The sequence below is a fragment of the Panulirus ornatus genome, chromosome 55, assembly GCF_036320965.1.
Source record: "Panulirus ornatus isolate Po-2019 chromosome 55, ASM3632096v1, whole genome shotgun sequence".
Classification (NCBI taxonomy): Eukaryota; Metazoa; Arthropoda; class Malacostraca; order Decapoda; family Palinuridae; genus Panulirus; species Panulirus ornatus.
Genome location: NC_092278.1, coordinates 24,084,617 through 24,099,014, shown reverse-complemented (window position 1 = coordinate 24,099,014; position 14,398 = coordinate 24,084,617). Strand labels below are relative to the sequence as shown.

Sequence of the window (14,398 nt, the reverse complement as noted above, 5' to 3'; positions counted from 1 at the left end):
TATCTACAACACAAAGTTAGTAAGAAATAAAGAGAATATCAGTACACTTTCGTTATATAATGAAAACATTGTCATGTATAGTGAGGCAGGTATCGTGGCTAGGCGTCGTAATGAAATACAACACAGATTCCATCCCTGTCATGCTGATGCTCACCAGGGATTACTATCACGATTATGATTAAGGACGTGGCAGTGTGCAGGACGTATTGTAAAAGGTGTGGTTACGATCAGGGCAAAGTGCTACAGGTGTGGTTGTGTGCAGGACAAGGAGGCAGAGTAGCTATGTGCAGGACCAATGTGGTACGTGTAACTGTATGCCGGCCAGGACAAGGCAGGGTAGGACAGTGTGGAAGGCGTGGTTGTAGGCAGGTCAGGTTGTGGAAGACTTGGGTAGACGTCTGGGCAGAGTGTGGCTGCGTACAGGACAGGATGTGGTGTAAGGGAAAGGCGTGGTCGTGTACTGCGAGAGGGTGTGGTTGTGTGCAGGGCGTGGCCAGCTGGACGACGGTACATCAGGCACACAGGTCAGTGCTTATCAACATCAACCGGTGGTAGGACGTTCGCAGGTACAAGAATTGGTTGTCTGGAGGACATTTTACTGAGAAACATTCGTTACTGATAAGAAAACCTATCAGAACTCTACTAAGCAAGAGTTTCTAAGACTAAGTCTCATTCGTTAGTGAAGGAACATTTGTGAACATTTCCGAAGCTAAAGGAGACCCAAGATGGGCAATAAGGTGGCCGCCTTCTCCGAGAACCAACTGGACGAGTATCAGGTAGACGATGACGACGTAAACACCTTGGGTGACCCCTGTTCTCACGAGCAACAATGGTTCATATGGCACATTTTCAACAACAAACCAACTCTGAGTGAATAAAAGATAAATTCGTATGCTTAATACTAAATATCATGTAGAATGCAGTAAGAAGCGTATCATACAAATGATGAAATAAAGTTTTTTCCTTTAAGATTAAAAGGGTATCAATGTAAACGGAATGTATGAAATTGAGAATACAATACCCAGATGGAGATGCCTTATAATTCATAACTTCTGAAGCAATATCAAGGCCACTTAAAGGACTGAGTTAATTCGTTTTCATGTCCATTGCCAAGATAGCATTTTTGCCATTACTCTATGTGTTCTTTCCAAGGACGCTTTTCACTACACCAGGTGTTAAGTGTTCCACTAAGTGTTCATCTTCAGTGTGGAAACAGTCTACATGAAATATATGTAATACTTCTCTCTCTCTCTAGGCCTGCACCTTCTTGACTAGGAAGAGCATACTGAGGTGAGTGAGGCGATAAGGCGTCTACCATGGATGTACTTTGTGTAACTCAGTGTAACGATAAGGTGGTCACTTAATATGGCGGCCAGTAGGATAGCTAGTGTAGAAATACAGCAGCCATCACTGTTGTCAATATAGCATTATGGCGAAAATCAGTGTTGTTAGTATAGCAGTATGAATACTAAATCAGATCCAAAAACTGTCTAATGTAAATGACGCTGTTATAACTTAGACGCATTTCAACCCGGGACCCCAGTGTAACAGGCGGGAGCAATAATGCTATGATATGATCGCCCCTATAATATATATATATATATATATATATATATATATATATATATATATATATATATATATATATATATATATATATATATATATCAGTTCTGTAAGAGATTCATTTGTTCATAAAACACTCCTAATCATTTGCACATTTCAATGTTATGATAATGATAACTGAAACTTAATCATCACTGACGTGATAAGAGATAACAAAAGTTATCAGTGTCATGCTAACAAGAAACTGTTATCACTGTCATAACATAGAACTCATGACTTTCAACACGGCAGAGCTGAGCGTTTGTTTCGTCAGCTGAGTGGAGGTCACCTGCCCCAGGTGATCGAACCGGTGTGTGCCGCCTCCTTCACCGTGCCCTACGCTGCACTGGACACTCTCACGGAGCTCAAGGTAAGGAGATGGGAGCGATATAAAAAAGGAGAATGGTAAAAATGAAAAAAAAATACGTAAAAACAAGAGATAATCCAGTATATGAACATGCCAGTATGGCGACCATTTTGCAAACCAGAAAACCCACCACCCAACCAATCTGACCCTTTCATGCCTCCTTCAGGAGAACCCTTTCCGTCGTCGAGTATGTGAAGTCTTCAGCGGAGACGGTTCCGCGGCCCTCACCTTCGACCACTTCATCGAAATGTTCTCCGTCTTCAGTGAGCACGCTCCAAGGGACATCAAAGCCATATACGCCTTCAGAGTTTATGGTAAGGTCCTCTGGGGTTCTCAAGTAAAGTCAGAGACCTGTAGCATTGTATGGGCCACTGTCAAGGATCTTTTAGGCAGCTCGAACGACTTCCTTTTTTTTTTAGGGATCTAGGACACGGATGGCTAGGCTGCCTCATGTGTAGGTCCAGAGAATGTTTAGGGTATGTGTTAGGTCCTTCCTTTGTGAGGGAGGGGGGGCGTATCAGCTGTTGTTTGCTGATAACACAACTCTAGTGGCAGTCCCTAAGGGCGGGTTAATAAAATGGGTATCTGGCTCAGGCTCTCTCCCTCTCTCTCTCTGTCGCGGGAGACAGCGAAAAGAAAAAAAATATATATATATATAATATATATATTTTTTTTTTTTTTTTTGCTTTGTCGCTGTCTCCCGCGTTTGCGAGGTAGCGCAAGGAAACAGACGAAAGAAATGGCCCAACCCACCCCCATACACATGTATATACGTACGTCCACACACGCAAATATACATACCTACACAGCTTTCCATGGTTTACCCCCAGACGCTTCACATGCCTTGATTCAATCCACTGACAGCACGTCAACCCCGGTATACCACATCGCTCCAATTCACTCTATTCCTTGCCCTTCTTTCACCCTCCTGCATGTTCAGGCCCCGATCACACAAAATCTTTTTCACTCCATCTTTCCACCTCCAATTTGGTCTCCCTCTTCTCCTCGTTCCCTCCACCTCCAACACATATATCCTCTTGGTCAATCTTTCCTCACTCATTCTCTCCATGTGACCAAACCATTTCAAAACACCCTCTTCTGCTCTCTCAACCACGCTCTTTTTATTTCCACACATCTCTCTTACCCTTACGTTACTTACTCGATCAAACCACCTCACACCACACATTGTCCTCAAACATCTCATTTCCAGCACATCCATCCTCCTGCGCACAACTCTATCCATAGTCCACGCCTCGCAACCATACAACATTGTTGGAACCACTATTCCTTCAAACATACCCATTTTTGCTTTCCGAGATAATGTTCTCGACTTCCACACATTCTTCAAGGCTCCCAGAATTTTCGCCCCCTCCCCCACCCTATGATCCACTTCCGCTTCCATGTTTCCATCCGCTGCCAGATCCACTCCCAGATATCTAAAACACTTCACTTCCTCCAGTTTTTCTCCATTCAAACTCACCTCCCAATTGACTTGACCCTCAACCCTACTGCACCTAATAACCTTGCTCTTATTCACATTTACTCTTAACTTTCTTCTTTCACACACTTTACCAAACTCAGTCACCAGCTTCTGCAGTTTCTCACATGAATCAGCCACCAGCGCTGTATCATCAGCGAACAACAACTGACTCACTTCCCAAGCTCTCTCATCCCCAACAGACTTCATCCTTGCCCCTCTTTCCAAAACTCTTGCATTCACCTCCCTAACAACCCCATCCATAAACAAATTAAACAACCATGGAGACATCACACACCCCTGCCGCAAACCAACATTCACTGAGAACCAATCACTTTCCTCTCTTCCTACACGTACACATGCCTTACATCCTCGATAAAAACTTTTCACTGCTTCTAACAACTTGCCTCCCACACCATATATTCTTAATACCTTCCACAGAGCATCTCTATCAACTCTATCATATGCCTTCTCCAGATCCATAAATGCTACATACAAATCCATTTGCTTTTCTAGTATTTCTCACATACATTCTTCAAAGCAAACACCTGATCCACACATCCTCTACCACTTCTGAAACCACACTGCTCTTCCCCAATCTGATGCTCTGTACATGCCTTCACCCTCTCAATCAATACCCTCCCATACAATTTGCCAGGAATACTCAACAAACTTATACCTCTGTAATATATATATATATATATATATATATATATATATATATATATATATATATATATATATATATATATATATATATATATATAATTACGGCATTCAGTTGCCCAAAACTAAAACATCGTTTAAATATATCCCAAGACCATTAAAACCCCTGATGGAACTACCATAAAGAAGTATTTACTGCTTATTTGTCCCGCACTCCCTGCTCAAACACACAAGCACAACATTACAACCTGTGTTCTCGAGCGGTGGGCGTGGCCAGCTTCCAGAGTGTTGCAGGAACCTCATAAGAATATAAGGAACTTAGAAACCTTGAAATGTGTAAAGTAACAAGTAATACTAGAAACTTAGATAGGCAGTGTATAGATTTTATCAACATTTACTGATAAATAGTTAAAAGAAAAAAAAAACATGAAGCAAGTTAGGTTAGAAACCTAGGAGGAAAATGAGGTGATATGATATGTATGTGTCACATACATCATCAATATTCACAAACATGCTGGAAATTGTATTAAGCTCTTTTGTCGACAGACTTCGACGGGGACGGTTACCTTGGGGAGGCAGACTTGCAGCAGGCGGTCAGACACCTCACACACGACCTCCTCACGCCAGACGAGTACAACACCATCGTGGCCAAGGTGAGCGGCTCTACGAGGGCTTCTGACTGGCTGGGAGCCTCACTTGCTAGCAGACTGGCCAGGAGCCTAACTTAGCCGAAACTGGGGACGAGCCATCTAGATACGAAGGCTCATGCTAGGCCAACCTTGGCAAATCTTTCACATTTCCATCTGTTACTTGTTCTTAACCAAATGCGTCACATTAGAATGAAACAGTCTCTCTGAAGCTCGCCGTTGACCACAGATTTACATTCAATTTTTCCTTAAATAAGATTCTGGAAATTTTCAAAGCCAGAATTACTAAAATGAAATATTGACCGATAAAAACTGTGCATACATAAAACACCTTTTAGTAACCATTTTTTTTTTATGCTTGCAATCAATTAAGATGTCTTTGTTGTGTAAGACGATTTGAATTATGTATCGAGAGCATTACACAACCCTGACTTGGGTTGCTACTGCAGGAAATACCTCTACCTCACAGGTGCTGGAGGAGTCGGATGTGGACTGCGACGGACGGCTGTCGGAGTCTGAGTTCATCCACGTTATTCTCAAGTGCCCAGACTTCGTCCTCAATTTCCACATTGGGATCTAACCTCGTCTTATGACCTGCTGATCACGCTCCACAACCTATAATGCCTCTCGTTATTGGTTTCCTGTTACAGAAGATTGGGCCCAACGAGAGTAGACCTCTCTTCTCGTATTGTACAAATACATATATTAAGAATGTGTTGGACTACGTCAAAGAATGCCAGAATACGGAAAAGTATTTCACCAATGAAAGTGTTTATCTGAAAAGCCTTGTTGAAGGGTTAAGATCTAGCCAAGCAGTTCTACTGCTTGAATGACAGCGATGCAAAGGGGCTGGAAAGTTCCCTCATTGGCCCAGGTTGCTGCCATTTCTTTTTCCCTCACATACGCATCGGATGCTGGCATTCACTTCATAAACACACCCAATCCCACAAGTGACGCGACAACATGCATCTTGCACGATTCGTTATTCTTGACTAGACTTTCCTGCAGCGAGTGCCACGCATTAGCCTCGCCTGATAGCAAAACCATGTGTTATGTCAACTAAGGCGTAGCTACGTGAGCGTCAGCGGCATGATGTGTTGTAGTGTGTCACGTGGCGGGACAGGGTGTGGCTTCCCCTGTAACATTATCCGTTATCACGCCATGGTTACACTCCCTCCAACCGAAGCGTTTGTTGTTTGGACGAATGATGATATTGTAATCGTTTAGTGTGAGCTAGTATCCAAAAATATATCTTTCAACAGCTTTTTGTCAATACATCAATATTAACAATTGTAGACCGAGATGTCAATGTTGTAATGATAACTGGTTTTATAATAATTTTAATGACAACGAGCAGTTACGTCCTAGGACTAATGCAGCTGATGAATCATATTTCACTTCCCCTGATAAGACTGGGACTTTATATTCATAACCACACACAACAATACTGCTTCCACTTTTTCTCGTAATAATAATCATTGATGGATATTAACATAATGGCTTCACAGATGTACCAAGTTGCATTTCCAGTTTTGCGTTCTGAGACTTCGTAACCAAAAATTTTTTTGTACAATTTTAACGTTTTTTTTTTAATGCCACAGTAGCTTTATCTTATCTTAATATCATAAAACTATATCAATGTAAATAGGGAGATTCCTCGCCTACACAGATAAAATTCATATGATTATGATAATTCTGTAACTCAAATAAACCTGAGATATTCATTCTTTCCAAACTGTGTTTGAGTTACACATTCAGTTAATTTTTTCTAACCCTACGAGCACAGTTGTTCGTTCTCCAAGTATATGGTGTGACTTTTCAGCTGACCTTAAATCAAAGGCCATGTCCTCATATACAAAGGTCGTGCAGTTGTGATTTAAGGTTAAATATTGACTTTTGACCAGGTTGCAATATTGCGAGAAAGTTTCAAGTTTCTTTGGCCATGTTGTTGATGTTGACAGATTTAATGACAGTCCATAGGTCCAAGACTGAATAACCAACCAACCTTTTACATGGAACAGTGGTGATAAAGTAATAAATTCATTTTTTATATATGAACCATTTTTTATTAGTAACAAATACAGCGTGTCGTAGAAGGCGACTAAAAGGGAAGGGAGCGGGGGGGCTGGAAATCCTCCCCTCTTTTTTTTTTTTTTTTTTTTTTTTCTCTTTTTTTTTTTTTTGTTTTTCTCAAAGAAGGAACAGAGAAAGGGGCCAGATGAGGATATTCCCTCAAAGGCCCAGTCCTCTGTTCTTAACGCTACCTCGCTAACACGGGAAATGGCGAATAGTATGAAAGAAAAGAAAAGAAAATACAGCATAATGAGAAAGATCAACAATTGGGTATATATAAATCAAATATATCCAGATTACAGTAACTATAACATTCTATAATCCAACCATACAATGGTTTTGCAATAACTGTACGTATACGATAATGCAGATTATTAGAATCACATAAGAAATATAGTATAAATGTAAGTTAAATAAGAATACATATGTAATGAATTATATAATAAATGAGATCAGTGGTAATATGAACACATTTGTATTTCATATAAAACATTGATAAGCGAATATATCACGGAATAACAAACACAAGAGCTTATTATATGATGGGAAGAGGTCAGTTTAGTTTAATGTTTATATGGTGAGGAAGTTAGAGGTCAGGTGTGACTGGAGGCTTGGGTCTGCGGTGTGGTGGCCGTGGAAGAAGACCCAGGTCACCAGCTCGGTACCTTATCTGCCCCGCGTCCTCGGCTCGTCCGCCGCTACGCTTAACCTCGTCCTCCCCGCGAGCGGCAACTCCGGCGCCTGCCGCTTCGGGTCCGCATGCGTCCTCAGCCGAGGAAAGCAGGCTGACCAACTGCTGCAGCACCCCCGCCAAGGATTCCCCATCACCGCACTCACCCTCCTACAGGTTACATAGGGCATCCGGGTCACGTACAGTTTTAGTACCCATCACACTCAGGTCAATTGGTTTAAGAATAATATAACCAGGTCAGCCAGGGGATAAATGAAATATGTTAAAGACAATAACATTGCATTAAAGATGTCAATGATGTTTCATTGATTAATAATTCTACTTATACTCATCTAATTGGTATACTCCGAACGGGCTCAGGAGGGGAGATGGCCAGTAATTTACAATAGGTCAACCAAAAATGTTAAACTAAATTATAGTCATCTGAACTCCATCTCAACCTGTAAAGTATTTGTAAACTACATTCTACAATGGTCTTAAAATATTTCTCTCAGGTATGTAATCCGTAAACCAAACCACAGGCCGCTACTGTTACTTAAATACTAAAACATACAATTATCAACGGTAAATTGTAAAGTGTAAGCTAAAATGGTAATGTACATGATGTATACAGAATATTCAGAAAACACGAAACCGCAAAAAAGTAATATCAAATATAAACAGAAGTGTTAATTGTAGCCGTGACTTATAGAGGAAGTACACTAAAAAATTACAAAACAGTAGAATGTAAATTAAAGGGTAAACTTTAAGATGACAATTGTAAACTAAAAGAAATATAAAATCATCATCTGTAGACTATAAATGATGTATATTCTTAGAGGTTAAAACCACGATAGGTGTAGGGAAAACGATAGGACATGCGAGGAGCACCTGGAAGACGGCATGATGGAGTAGCGAGAGGGCGGCCTTGACAGACTCCTCCATGGTCTTACGGGCTGCGTCCTCTTGCCGCAGGTGAGATGACGTCAGTTCCAACGCCACGTCCTTTTCCGCTGTTCGCTCCCGCAATTCGCAAGCCGCCTGCGTCGAGGCATCCAATTGGGCTTGCATAACCTGCAAAGAGAATATATATATATATATATATATATATATATATATATATATATATATATATATATATATATATATATATATATATATTCCTATGAGTCCACGGGGCAAATGAAACACGATAAGTTCCCAAGTGCACTTTCGTGTAATAATCACATCATCAGGTAGAGAGAGAGAGAGAGAGGATTTGGGTAAGACAGAGATATGCAAATAAGGGGAGACAACTACAACATAAGTAAGAGAAGAAACATTACAGAAATAGTGATAAAAGGAGATAATAGAGCAGACTAGTTTTTCGAAAGAGACAGTAAGACATCGAGTAAAACGCTGACAGATATAATATGATATACTGAATATATTACTAAGATGAGAGATGATAAGACCGAAAACGAAAATAAGGACAAGGAAAACAAGTGATGGGCGGCGAGAAACATACCTGTAAGTCCCGACGGAGCTGATGATTCTCTCGCGCCAGGCGATCATAGTCCCGCCACACGTGACTGTGTTCCTCCGCGCGTTCTGTCACCACCTGCAGTAGCCGGGCGCGCCGTTCACCCCTCGCTGTCACCCGCGCCACTGTGTCCTGTAGGAGCCCTTCCCGCACCTGTGATTGGGAGTTAGATTGCTGTACTGTCGTTTCTCCCTTCCGCTACTGCTTGAAATATAATTGAAGCTACTGTTACTAATACAACTTATACATAAGAGTCCTCCTTGTGTCTCCTAAGACTCTACCTGAGACTTCCTTGGCTATCTAAATGAGACTCCCTAAATCTCCTCATGCTGACTCTATGCTTTATACTTGATATTTATAGCCATGAACCACGACATATCCTTCTGAAGCTGACGAACCTTCTCTCTGGAACTATTTGATGAATGTATGCGAGATTCCGAGACTTCAGGTCACAGGATAATCCTTTTAACCTCATAGATGTCTCCTCAAGTTTCCTGTCACAAGGAACCTACCTGGGAATCTGAAAGGGACTGCCGCAGTTGGTGGTTCTCAGTCCTAAGGTCAGCCACCTTCTCCCTGAACACGTCCAATTGGCGCGTGAGGGCTTCATTCTCGTGCAGCGCGCGGCGGGTTGTCGAGTGCACCTCCGTTTGTGCCGCCCGCCGCAGATCCTCAGTGATCCGCGTTACCCGCGACTCTAGCTCCGCCCGCAGCGCCGCAGCCTCCACTAACGACGCCTTCTCCAGAAAGCTCACCTGTAGGACATGGGGTCGTGAGCCAGCTTTCATTTGAGCTAATTTGAGAGTAAAAGTTTGACCCAGCGTGTTTGAACGCCAGTAAAAGCGTAAACCAGCAAGTTTGTAAGTATGAACCAATAAGCTAGTCAGTGAATAGAAATGTATGTCATCAATTTTGGAAGCCAATAAAAAAGTGAGCCAAGAAGTTTTTAAGCCAGTATACGAGTCAGCCACCAAGGATGTTGGTCACTACAATCATCACCAACTTACCTTCTCCTGATGCTTCTCCTTGTTCTGCGCCAGTTCTTCTTCAAGGCCCTTGAGCTTGGCCTCGAGCTCCTCCTTGTGTTGGCTGAATTCCTCCAGGCTCTCCAACTTCCTGGTAAGGGCGATGATCTTGTCGTTGAGGTCAAGGCGAGTATTTTCGGCCTCCCGGCTTAACGTTGCCAACTGCTCCTGTGTTCATAAAGGTTTGAACAGGAAGTTTGAGTATTGTCCTCGCTAGTGCTGTAGTTGTTATGGTCGTAGAGTTTATATCTCTGGCGGGGGGGTACTTACCTCGTAATGCTGGCGTTCGGCCTGCTTGGCCTTCACCAGCCCCGCCAAGCGGCTCCCGAGCTCCTCCACCTCGTCACTCTTGGAGGCCAGCCTGCAATCGTCAACACTTCAGTTACTGGGGACTCTTTATAACACACATGAAGACTATATCACCGGGAAGAGTATATAACACCTGGGTCAGTGGGTCAGCCAGTGACTTAACCTATCCTTGAGGAAACTGATGATATCAGTCTTGTCCTGCTGAAGCTTCTCGTACTGCGCACGCGCGTGCCTCTCAGCGTCGTCCAGCTGATCACACCGGCCGGTTGACCGCTTCAGCTTCACCTCCAGGGCCTGAGGGCGGAGATAAGAAGTCAACTAAGTGTGGTAAAAACAATACATAAACAAGTGAACAAGAGAAAGTACTGTTATCGCGGACACACCAAATGAGATAATATTATGTTATCTACGCCAAAGGACAAACAATTAGCAATATAGTTTATTGCTGGTAATTGAAATATTTATATATATTTTTAAAAGCAAATAAGATACATTTATCTATATATGTATATTGTTTTACCTAGAATGACCACATCTGTAAAAAAAAGTCAACATTATGACCTCAAAAAACCTTTGCAGTGGACAAGCCTAAAATCCACACACACTCCACCAAGCCTCGTATTGGGTAGAGAACCAAGGTACAACACAAGCATTTTAAGATTTCAAAAGTTAATTCTCTTCTTGGAATTCAAAGGTTACTGAATCGTGAGTCTGTCATTACTTCAATCAAGGTATAACTGTTTAGACTGACAAAGGTAGAATGTGACTCAAACAGTAGTTGAAATATGTAAACTATTTTAACTCGTTTAGCCCAACAGTCATTCACTAATCAGAAATTTAGCTCAGGAGATTAAGATAAGCTGGCGACAGTCAATGTATCGATCAGTCACTCACTTGGATCTGGTTGAGGTAGTAATGTTTATCTAACTCGGATATCGCTTCCTTGGGTTTTCCTTCGTCCTCAGCTTCTTTCTTGTCCTTCTTTTTCCCTTTTTTCTTTCCGCCTCGTTTACCGCCCTTTGGAGCCATCTCTTTATGCGTCACACCTGTGTAAATCAGAGGCTACTGAGTGACCTGTTGTTTACATGGTCCACCACATTGGCACCTTCCTCCAGCGTTAGCGTATGAATCAGCACATCAATCTAGATGCGTATGTAATCTGGGATATTCCCACTTTCTTCCAAACTCAACACGTGAAACGGAATACGCTGTGTGCTGGTGTTCACAGCTCGTCAGCAACAGCCGCTGCCATATACAGTACAGTTCGACCACACCTCACAACCATAAACACACACACCCTTGCACTTCTCTCTCGGCTCACAAACGTCCTCCTTCCCGTATCTATCTATTTTTCTAAGAATAACGATGAAATTCATTATCACAAATTACGATATTCATGTTCAATCCGTAGTTACAATTTCTGTCATTTTCGGTACGATGTTACAGTCTAACGTTACAATACTTGTAGTTAGTTTTCTGTATCCTAATCATTGCTAAATTCTAAATAAGATCTGCCAAAAAGTTCACTCAAATAAAAACTGGTCACGCCAGCAGACCACCTAATCTTATATCAACAAAACTGTCTTGATTATCTTTTCATAATCATTTTCGGTGTCGAAACTTATCGATGGCCCGGTCTTGAGATAAACAACTATGATGGTGGCAGTGAGGGTGTACAGCTAAACAAACTAAAGACTAAGTTGGCACACACATGTGATCGAGGACGATGAATTTAGGACAGTTGTTTACTTTGACAGGTAAATTTGACCTATAGTTGACCGGGACAACTGGAACATGGAAATTATGAGAACGGTATGGAACGAGGCGTCAGGTGACCAGGGATATGGCTATGGACGTCTTCCCTGGCTGTTGACCGGAGGGAAAGGGTCTGGGAGTTGATCTTTGAGAGAGAGAGAGAGAGAGAGAGAGAGAGAGAGAGAGAGAGAGAGAGAGAGAGAGAGAGAGAGAGAGAGATGGTTGGAAGGATTTTGGAAGTGTGGTGCCGAAGGGAAAGAGCTGGGGGGGGGGGGGGTAGGTTGACCCTCACCTTGGTACCCAGGGCCAGGTAAGATGTCTGTTACAATCGCCAAGGCCAAACTTGACTTTGGTTCTTGCGAGTGACAGTCCGATCTTGGGATGTCATGGCTGCCGCAGGCTGAGGGTGTCTCTATGGCCGCACTTGGATGGATGTGAGTGAGGTCATTGACAATCGACTGGTTGTACATACGTGTTAGTGAAGCCTCAGACTATAGACCATAGCTCTGGAAGGAAGCTAAGAGATGTTCCCTCCCACACCCGATTTTCTTTTACAGATTATCATCTTCAGCAGTTGTCAAAGAGCTTTGTGATTTCTTCATAGGAGGATCTAAAATTTTTCTCATTTATAAACAAGAAAATAAATCTAGACTAACTTTTCGCTGCTAAAACGTATTCAGTTTTAAGAAGCCATCATCGCTCCAACATGATTACTTTTGCGGCTTCCTAAATTTTTTATCAATAGTTATGAGTAGTGTGGCAATGGTTACACCTGAAATTATCATGGGAAACTTACCACAGGTTTCATATGCGCACATAATGGATAAGAAAAAAATTGTTGGAAGACATATTGCACACCAGGAAAAATCTACTCGATGAAATATCAACAATAATAATCTAAAGCAGATTTCATTAATCAATCATTCAATACAAACATTGAATATACAAGTTTGTTTCCTTGTTTCCTCATTGCTTGATAATGCATCACGAATGATTCAGTATGTGTAACAGGATTGTAAGATGTAACGAACAAATATGTCACTCACAAAAGCTGGTGTCTCGATGTATTTATGTTAAACACTAACACTCCGTGGAGACGACCTGTGCTGCAGCTTCAGTTGTTTATACGTTACCATAGTAACCAGTCGACAACCGAACCTGTGTGGAATTTATTTACAGAAAAAAATGAATCATTTTGACAAAAACAAAGTTACGGCACAACAAAAAATACTTTGTGCACTGAAAATTATGATTAATACATTAACACACTTAAAGAAATAAATTACAAAACAAATTTTTTTACATTTGCTCCTAGCCTTAAATCAAGACGTAAACGCCATGTCCACTAGCTGTAATATCTAATGCGTTATTTACTACGACTTTTGTTACAGATTATATCAACAAATATATATATATTGCAACGCCGCAAAATACTGCTCACAAGTAACGAAAAAAATAATGAAAAACAGTAGATGCTACTAATGCATGCATAGTGATGTTAGGACGACCATGTTATAATCCCTTATGTTGGGACTGAAATCAACAGCGATGCTAAACACTTCCTAATTCCTGATTGTGACAATTAACACCCTGGCTGACTCATAAGCCACAATTTGTCGAATTGCAAATATCATGTTCGTTACGCCTTCATTCTAACGTTAACCCATGTTGCGTGGCAGGTTATCTAGTAGTGCTTACATTATCACTGTCGCGCCACTCGAATAACTTTTACATACTTTGCAACATGATAGGATTTCACTGTAGTTTGCATGTTATCTTTGGACATTTTTTTAGCTTTTGTTACGTACGATTGTTTTATTTCAGCTGTCAATCAATCAAGGTGAATACCACTTTCGATTATAGCAACCAGTAATCGTACTTTCCCGTTTTTTTTATTTAGTAAATGCCACAATACCTGATTAAACCTTATGAGAAATACATATTTAATGTAGTACTTCTCTGACACGGATATTTGATTTTCAATGATAATTATGCATGATCTATTTTCATTTTTCAAGAACCGGTCGATTGGTCTTTCCTCGAAAGATACATTGTGACCGTAGCCTGGGACAAGAGGTACTTGGAGCAATGTGGTAAACATAAAACTTGACCGAGTTGAACTAGGACACATATCGGTCATGTGAAAAAACGAAAATCTGTGTATCTTTGCTTTGGATACATGGTTCTGGTTTCCGCATAAAATACATAGAAAAAAAAGAGCATTCACTCCAACTAACGTTATGCATAAGACATTGATACAAGCCCCAATACACCTGTGATTT

At 41.4% G+C, this 14,398-nt stretch overlaps 2 protein-coding genes across 4 annotated transcripts; one reads left to right on the top strand and one right to left on the bottom strand.

Annotated features, from left to right (window-relative positions):
* Positions 1 to 220: 220 nt before the first annotated feature.
* Cib2 (Calcium and integrin binding family member 2) lies at positions 221 to 6,495 on the top strand. Of its 2 annotated transcripts, XM_071693183.1 has the most exons (6): positions 585 to 776; positions 1,256 to 1,290; positions 1,858 to 1,975; positions 2,139 to 2,286; positions 4,662 to 4,768; positions 5,232 to 6,495. In XM_071693183.1, exons 1-6 carry the CDS (start codon positions 726 to 728, stop codon positions 5,340 to 5,342), a joined length of 570 nt encoding a protein of 189 aa, XP_071549284.1. In that variant the 5' UTR covers positions 585 to 725; the 3' UTR covers positions 5,343 to 6,495. The 2 variants fall into 2 exon arrangements, with proteins under 2 accessions (XP_071549283.1, XP_071549284.1); XM_071693182.1 differs by lacking the exons at positions 585 to 776; positions 1,256 to 1,290 and adding an exon at positions 221 to 524.
* A 422-nt stretch (positions 6,496 to 6,917) lies between these two features.
* On the bottom strand, positions 6,918 to 13,296 carry LOC139765583 (cilia- and flagella-associated protein 157-like). 2 transcript variants are annotated; one of them, XM_071693180.1, is made up of 9 exons: positions 13,163 to 13,296; positions 11,256 to 11,407; positions 10,525 to 10,655; positions 10,323 to 10,413; positions 10,035 to 10,220; positions 9,540 to 9,782; positions 9,013 to 9,180; positions 8,397 to 8,579; positions 6,918 to 7,676 (listed from the first exon to the last, which is right to left on the bottom strand). In XM_071693180.1, the coding sequence occupies exons 2-9, from the start codon at positions 11,388 to 11,390 to the stop codon at positions 7,422 to 7,424; spliced, it is 1,392 nt and encodes a 463-aa protein (XP_071549281.1). In that variant the 5' UTR covers positions 11,391 to 11,407; positions 13,163 to 13,296; the 3' UTR covers positions 6,918 to 7,421. The 2 variants fall into 2 exon arrangements, with proteins under 2 accessions (XP_071549281.1, XP_071549282.1); XM_071693181.1 differs by lacking the exon at positions 13,163 to 13,296 and having other exon boundaries at positions 7,289 to 7,676; positions 11,256 to 11,539.
* Between the last annotated feature and the right edge of the window lie 1,102 nt (positions 13,297 to 14,398).